The sequence below is a fragment of the Lepisma saccharinum genome, chromosome 5, assembly GCF_977018435.1.
Source record: "Lepisma saccharinum chromosome 5, izLepSacc3.1, whole genome shotgun sequence".
Taxonomy (NCBI): domain Eukaryota; kingdom Metazoa; phylum Arthropoda; class Insecta; order Zygentoma; family Lepismatidae; genus Lepisma; species Lepisma saccharinum.
Genome location: NC_139233.1, coordinates 29,388,117 through 29,397,138, shown reverse-complemented (window position 1 = coordinate 29,397,138; position 9,022 = coordinate 29,388,117). Strand labels below are relative to the sequence as shown.

The 9,022-nt window shown below is 39.1% G+C and overlaps 1 protein-coding gene across 1 annotated transcript; it reads left to right on the top strand.

The window, feature by feature from the left end:
* The first annotated feature begins 1,547 nt into the window (after nt 1-1,547).
* On the top strand, nt 1,548-1,997 carry LOC145987967 (uncharacterized). Its single transcript, XM_083122808.1, has one exon. The coding sequence runs from the start codon at nt 1,548-1,550 to the stop codon at nt 1,995-1,997; it is 450 nt and encodes a 149-aa protein (XP_082978934.1).
* The last annotated feature ends 7,025 nt before the right edge of the window (nt 1,998-9,022 follow it).

The following is a 9,022-nucleotide window of genomic DNA, read 5'->3' as shown; positions in this document are numbered from 1 at the left end:
AGAGGATTCTTTTTGTCGGTGAAACTCCCATTGATTAAGCCCCTCGGCGAAAGAGGCACCCTCCCTCTCTTTCGTTTCCTCTCAGTGGGGGGGGGGGGGGCAGATCGTGTTACCACGAGTAAGGTGATTGTTGACCTGTGTTTTATTCAACGGAAGCTGAGGTGAAAACTGGAATAAATATTGGAGAAAGCAAAGTGATTCATAGTCAGAGTTGAGAAATAATCTTAACGTGCATAAGTTTATGAAGAAAGAAGCTGACAGTGGTTTTGCGTTGAACGTTAAACAAGTGCAAAGCGTGTTTCGTCATCTACTGATTATGTCAGTAAGTACTTTGAAACGAAAATGATCGCTATAAAGTAACTGGGAAGGGATTAGTATCGCCTAACAAACCACGCAAAAGAAAGAATGTTAAAGTGATGTGGACGAATTTGACAAGTTTTTATTCGTAGAACAATTGACGAATTTCACGATCGTGAAGAACAGCGTGCTACTTTAGATTCGTAAGTATTTTTTTTTTAATGACACAACAGCGTATAGCCATTGCCAGTTTCATGTCTAGTAGAATTGTAACTTCCGCGTATTGCAACACTGCTCCTAGGAGTCACGTGACGTCTTCTGCAGACGACAAACATTTCCCGCTTTGCGCATGCCAGAGCTCAAGCTAAACCGAATGCGCTGTATGTGATTCTTCTTCTAATAAATGACGGCCTCCGTGGCGGAGTGATTAGCTCAGCGTGGGGTCCCAGGTTCGAGTACCGGCCTGGTCATGGGTGTTCTTTCATCATATCGCCACTCATCCTCATCGTCGCGATTAGCGAAACGTGGCAGAAAAGCGACGCTAAATAACAAAAATCAATCAATAAATTGTTCTAATCAAATTGATTCTGAGAATTTCTCAACCTTATTTAAGAGCAAAGGCATTTTCACGATGGGCTAGAGCCCGCCCTTATCCATCCGGTGGCGACGCTTCTACCAGCAGTAATGTTGATTCAGTACAGAATTTGTAAGAGAACTGTTACTCTTACCTGTTGTTTCAAATCAGCTAGATGCTCACATTTTAAAACTAAGTTGCCAGTACCTCTTTTTCCTATTTAAGACAAGTCTAAAAGTTCTCCTTTCCATTATTTTCATAAAGTTTTATCACCGTTTACAAGTTAAGACACTGGAAATAAATTAAAAGAGGTGCCCATAAGAAGACAGAAGCCATCTTGAAAGCCGCCATCTTGGAATTACATGCAGATTTTCAAATGGGAAGGGGGTCATGTAGCATATCATTTTACATGTGCATTTTCTCAGAAATAAGAATATGCAGTTATATTTTCCTTAACTTTATTTAGTGAGGATATTTTCTCAGATGAAGTTCACATTTGGCGTAATGTAATGGGTTGGTATTTTTTGTTCCAGTTGATCTAACATGGCTCTAACCCTTAGAGAATGGATCGATTGTTGTTATAAGTGGGGAGCGCAGTGCCAGGGTCATTGTGGAAGATTTCAATTGCCGGCATTCAGAGAGAGACGACATCTCGCATACCACAGTATTGCGTGTAATGCAGAAGTTTAAAGAGACGGGATCCGTGTGCGACAGAGAACGTAGTGGACGGCCGAGAACAGCTAGCGACGAAGAACCAGCAACGACAATCGTGGCATCCTTGGTCAAGAGCCCGAAACGCAGTACCCGGTGTTTGGCTTCAGTGTCAGGAGTCAGTCAGAGATCCATACTCCGTGTGTTGCATACTAACAAGTGGCATCCCTACAAAATTCAAATGCAGCAGTTAACTGAGGATGACTCAGACAGGCGGTTACAGTTTGCAGACTGGGCTTTGGCTCGTTGGAACGAGGATCCCCAGTTCCCGAAAAGTGTTATGTTTAACGATGAGGCCATATTCTTCATGAACGGTGAGGTAAATAAGCAGAATCATCGTTATTGGTCAGATACCAAACCATCGTGGACAGATCCTCGTAAGAAAGTCAGTCGGACCCTGTGGCCGAGTGGTTAGCACATCGCGCTGCGACGCCAAGGGTCCCGGGTTCAAATCTCGCTCGGGCTTGGTTGTTTGTGAATGTCCATTCATCAATTTCATAATTTCATCACTCATCCCCATTTTCGCAAATTAGCCAAGAGGCACAAAACGCGAAGTAAAATAAACTCAATCAATCATTCGTAAGGAAGTCGGTGCGGCAAAAATAAATGTGGGACCTGTCTTCATCCATGGTAACCTGAATGGGGAGAGATATCTGAATATTATCCAGGAAGATGTGTTCCCCTCACTGATGAACCCAGACGGCGAATTACCAGCCTATTTCCATTTTTTTCTGCATCATTGATGTAGCTCCTCCTTCGTATTCAAGACAACTTTTTGGTTAGGACGGTGCGGCGCGCCTCCGCACTAAGGCGTTATGTGTCAGGCAATGGTTTGATGAACAGCTCCCGGGTCACTGGATTGGTCGAAGAGGGACCACTGAGAGGCCACCCCGTTCTCCGGACCTTACGCCCCTTGACTTTTACCTTTGGGGTCATCTTAAACCCATAGTTTATCAAGAGAAAATCACTGATCTCCGACTTCTCCAGCACCGGATCCAACAAGCATGTGACTCTGTCGACCCCGCAGTGTTATTGCGTGTCCATGAGGACGGGTTGAAACGTCTTACGTTGTGTGTAGCACAGAACGGGCAACACATAGAACACATCTTGTAGGATGCCAAATTTGAACTTCAACTGTGAAAATATCCTCACCCAATAAAGTTAGGAAAAAAATAACTGCATATTCTTATTTCTGAGAAAACGCACATGTAAAATGATATGCTACATGACCCCCTTCCCATTTAAAAATCTGAATGTAATTCCAAGATGGCGGCTTTCATGATGGTCGCTATGATACACACTAGCCCCATCTGGTGTGTCCCCACCCCAATTACCCATATCCGAAATTTCATCATCCTCCGTCAAGTTGTTTTTAAAGTAAATGAGTGGTGCCGGACTTTTGCCTCACCCTGTAGTCTCATTTTTAAAGAATGTATCAATACATCTAAAATATCATGTTATTAAAACATTTACTGATTTTGATTAGGCATAAAAATATTAACTCATTTATCTTCATGCAGATGGAACCGTATACAGATGCCATAGATACACTGTGTTTATTTCAGGCAGTGAAAAATTTAATGTTTATGAATAAAGTTCACCTAGAAATGGTGTTTAGATAAAATAAAAATAATATCAAGCTTGTATACCGTTTCTCAGTAGTATAATCTAACTACATAAATAATATTAATTAATTAGTAACATCAATATTTGCACTAATTCAGGAAAAATAACAGCAAATTTCAGTAGAAAAAAAGAAAAACATTTCCAGGGAAAGATAAGTTGAAAAACCATACTTACCACATTGTATCCGCCCTCGAGTGGAGGACATTGCAACCAGAAGACAGAAAGCAAATATGCAGAAATGGGGAATGCCCCCTACAGAACCCTACCGTATGTGTTTATATCCACGTACGAAAGATTTCAAGCTTTTATACAATGTTGGTTGAATTCGATACAAAACTCAAAGGCTCTAACATCTTCTTTGGCTTCGTCAAAACCTTAGAGATCCAAAAATATCCCGTTGAGGAAAGATCAATGTTTCTGTGGCAGGGAGCAGGTGTTTAATATGGTGCTTACTTGGCAAGTTATGATTTTATGTTTCCTATTGTTTTAGTCTCCTTTTTATGGGATAAGTTTGAGCTCAGCTGTGCACAAAGCATATGGCTGCAAAAGCTTCCTGCCCCATAAAATTCATCTGGGAAAAGGATAGCTAAGTGATAAAAGAAGCATCCACGGAATTGATTTGTTGTGTTCGGCACATTTTCTGCTCAATTAGAACCCGTTATCTTTACTCTTACACGTTCATATCTCATTATGACATGGACATCCGGAAAGGGGAGCATGGGAGCCACGGCCAATGGGAAAATAAATGCTAACCTAAAGGTATATAAAAGGGTGGTCCAAAACTACGAAGACACCCGAATAAAAGTAGAATGACTTACTGTTCCGAAAAACTAACACTGTAGGTTTGTAATAGGGGTGGGAGAAATGTTATAGGGCATATGACGATGAAGGCTACCTTGTTGAAACCCGCCATCTTTAATACAACTTCAACATTTTAAATGGAAACCATAGCTTGTGACACCTCAATCTCAATAGGGAATTTTCTCACGAGTTCAATTGTATGTTTATTGTTGCTCTAGTACCAACCGTGATGGAGTTATTAACGTTTCCTTGTTGTTGTCAACCCAAACAAAGTTGTCGTGAATCCAAGACCACTAACGTTTAAATGATGTGTTCAATGTGCTGACCACCCCGATGTACTGTTAAAGCTAGTTTGATCCCCATTTGTGCAAAAATCCTGCTTAAAGTGTCTGCGGTAATGCTGGAACATGCGTCATTGATTTGTTGCTTAAGTTGTTCCACTTCCAGCATTTTCAATGACTACACAATGGCCTTGACATATGTCCACAGGTAGAAATCTAGCGGAATGAGGTCTGGGGAACGGGGTGGCCACTTCAAAGTACCTCGCCTACCAATCCAAGTGTTGGGACACTGCACATTCAGGTACTGACGAACACAATTGCCGTAATGAGGAGAAGCCCCGTCGTGCTGGTAAAAAAAAGAAGAAAAAACAGACAGTATACAGTTCCTTCTATCAAACTTTAGAATCACTTTATGAGCAGGGGTCTTCCCTTATTATTGCAGGGGATTTTAATTTCCCTGAGATAAAGGGGGCGGATCACAATCTCTTATTTTCAAACGAAGCTTGCGTAGAATTCATGTCACTCCACCTACTAACAGCTTCAATGACATAAAAAATGATAACCAACGAACGTTAGATTTGATTTTAAGTAACGTTAATAGCATAACAGTCACAAGGGAATCCGATCCTCTCGTACCAGAAGACATTCATCACCCAGCTTTAAATATTGACATTTCCATGACTAAATTTAAATCTATCACGAAAAATTCAATTCAAGCAGAAAATAACTATAACTTTAGGAATGCAGATTTTTTAAAAATGTATAATCTTATGACAGCTGTAAATTGGAATGATCTGAAGAAATACACTAATATTAATGCCGCTGTTGATAAGTTCTATGAAATGGTGTATGACATATTTAACAAATGCGTACCTTCAACGAAAACTCAACCGAAGAAATTTCCGAGCTGGTTCTCACGGAAAATTATAAAGAATATCAGAAAAAAAGCATATCATAGGCAAAAATGGAAAAATAACGCTCCCCACGCTGAACATCAACATGAGAAATTTAAAGAACTTCGGAATATTGTTAAAAGAGGGATTCAAAAAGCATATACGCATTATATTTCAAGCACAGAGTATAACATACTTCATACCCCTAATCTCATCTTCAGCTTTGCCAAAAATATGAAAAAACAGAAAAGAGCAGAACCTTTTCAATATCAAGGTAAAGTACTTTCTGACACTCTAGAAGTAACAACAGCGTTTGCTAAATATTTTCAATCGGTGTACCGGCAGGATGATGGAAAAAATAAGACTTTGAATATTCAATCTTACAGTGAAATCGATAAACTAAACCTATCAGATATTAGTCTTAAAGAAATCGAAGATGCCATTAAAAATCTTAAACCGAAAAAATCTATTGGTTCCGATAAAATTCCGCCTTACATACTTAAAGGATGCGGTGAGATACTCAAATACCCCCTGCACACGCTGTTCAATCTTGTACTTTCCACCTCAACATTTCCAGATATTTGGAAATTAGCAAAAATTACCCCGATACCAAAAACAAATAATCAAAATGATGTAGAGAATTACAGGCCGATAGCAGTCCTGGCAGCACCTGCCAAGTTCTTAGAGCAAATTCTTTACAAGCACATTTCTTATCACATACGATCAGTGATCTCTCCTTATCAACATGGTTTCTTATGTAAAAAGTCTGTCTGTACCAACCTATCAGAAACAACTCATTTTATCGCAACCGCGATGGATAGCGGAGCTCAAGTAGATGTAATATATGAGTCATTCCATGCCAAATCAACACAGATATGTGCAATTTTTAACCTGGCCATCTCCGATTTTCATGAAATTTGGGGAGTTGAAACTATGCATAGAACTTAGTAACTATGAAAATTTTTAGTCTCGTGCATCTTGTAATTGCTAAATTATTCAAGGTCAAAGTTTGCAGAAATTGCCTTTTTTGAGCCCGCTTAGCTATACTAAATGTGTTGTAACTCCGCCAATATTTTGCCTAGGAAGCTCAAATAAAGCTTATTGTACAGGGAATTGAATAAGCTTTCCAGTGATATATAACAAGCCTACCTTTGGATAAAAATATAATTTTGTCACGTGACCTTGACATTTGACCTTGAATATCTCAAAACATGGCATCACCAAAAATCGTGAAAAAAATATATTTGGTCCCTCATACTATACTATAAAACATACCAAAAAATCATTCTGGGACTGCAATGGGATCAGAAGATACAAAATAATATGTGTAACTATGTGACTGATAAAAGCCCCATTACATGAACTATGACGAGTCAAAAGTCCCTTAACACCCCCTACAAAATGTGAAGGAGTTATCCTGGGTATAATTGGTCATGAAAGAAATAGGTTAGGCACAGGGAGATCCCTAGCCGTGCGTGTCAAGCGCAGGTCCGGCATATTGTTGACCGCCATATTGAATTCAACGCAAAAATTTCAAAGGAAAGGGGGGTGATGTGATATATCAAATCAGGCTAGAATTTTACGAGAAATGAAGTGACGAAGGTTTATCCAACATATATTTAACCAGCAAAAATTTATTACTGCATGCTTGTAACCATTTTCTCCTTTTCGAGGTGTTAAAAACAAAGCATTGGAATGCTCCTAACGTGTTAGGAACTCATCGGGATTACGCTGACATCTTGAGAGAGAAAGAAGTATACGCACCATTGCATATGATTTTAATCAGCTGCATTCACCAAATAGTTGAATAGTAAGAATATTGGGAAAAGTATCTCAAACAATTACGTGACACTTCCTTTGGAATGAAAAATTCTTCAGTGACGAGGCTAATTTTTATGTTCACGGTGAAGTTAATAAAAACAATATGCAATACCTGTGATTTGCTCAGTCGAATGGTTGTTGCTGGTAAGCTAATTATGTGGTATAATGTATGGCGAACGGAAACGGTTGGTCCATATTCAACAACGGAACCTTAAATGTTGAGGGCTTCTTGGATTTGTTAAGTGAACAGGTTTTTTCACCCTTGCTTACGGGATATGGCACTTTTCGAGAGTTTTGAAACAGGACAGATTGTGACCACACTATGTGGACATTTTTGCAATTTCTTCATGGTAATTTTCTAGGTAGATTGATGGGCACACGGGGATCTATTAAAAGGCCTGCACATTCCCCAGATCAAACATCTTAGGAGGACTTTTACCTTCAGAAGAAACATTTGAAGAGAATGGTGCATGCACTAAAAGTCCCTGATATTGACCATCTGAGAGAAGGCATAGTTGCTGCTTGCGATGTTGTTGCACATGCTACATTGCCAAATGTTCTATGCGAGTGTGAGAGACGTCAACGAGTGTGCTCACAGGAACATTGACAACATTTTAATGTGCATATATTGTAAGTGAAAGATATGTGTATAACTTTTTGCTGGCATAAGATACGTTGGAAAATCCTTCGTCACTTCATTTCTCGTGAAATTCTAGCCTCATTTGATTACCACATCACCCCCTTTCCTTTGAAATTTTTGCGTTGAATTCAATATGGCGGTCAACAATATGCCGGACCTGCGCTTGACACGCACGGCTAGGGATCTCCCTGTGCCTAACTTATTTCTTTCATGACCAATTACACCCAGGATAACTCCTTCACATTTTGTAGGGGGTGTTAAGGGACATTTGACTCTTCATAGTTCATGTAATGGGGCTTTTATCAGTCACATAGTTACACATATTATTTGTATCTTCTGATCCCATTGCAGTCCCAGAATGATTTTTTGATATGTTTTATAGTATGGAATGAGGGACCAAATATATTTTTTTCACGATTTTTGGTGATGCCATGTTTTGAGATATTCAAGGTCAAATGTCAAGGTCACGTGACAAAATTATATTTTTATACAAAGGTAGGCTTGTTATATATCACTGGAAAGCTTGTTCAATTCCCTGTACAATAAGCTTTATTTGAGCTTCCTAGGCGAAATAGGGGCGGAGTTACTGCAGATTTAGTATAGCTAAGCGGGCTCAAAAAGGGCAATTTATGCTAACTTTGACCTTGAATAATTTAACAATTACAAGACGCACGAAACTAAAAATTTTTATACTTACTAAGTTCCATGCATAGTTTCAACTCCCCAAATTTCATGAAAATCGGAGATGGTCAGGTCAAAGGCTGTGTTGATTTCACATGGAATGACTCATATACAGATTTTTCGAAAGCGTTTGATACCGTAAACCATAGAATCTTAATAGAAAAACTGAAATCATACAATCTATCGAATCCGATGTTACAATTGTGTCAATCCTACTTAACAGACCGCAAACAGTACGTAACGTTTCAGGGAAATACTTCCGATGAATTTGAAGCTACATCCGGAGTTCCCCAAGGCTCTAACCTTGGTCCCTTATTCTTTCTCATGTACATAAATGATCTTCACGAACATCTGAATCAATCGAGTAAACTACTTTTTGCGGACGATTTAAAAATATACAAAAGAATTTGCAGTTACAGTGACTGTACAGAGTTACAAGCGGACATAAACAGTCTTGTGGAATGGTGCGAAAGCAACAAACTAATCTTAAATACCGAAAAATGTTACCAAATGTCATATACTCGAAACACTACATCAATAAAATACGACTATTGCATAAATAAACAAAAATTAAAACGGGTAGAAACAATCAAAGATCTAGGAGTTCTGTTTGATTCTAAACTTACATTTCACGCGCACGTTAACTTTGTAACAAACGAGGCTTACAGACTTCTGGGATTTTTAATGCGTACATGCA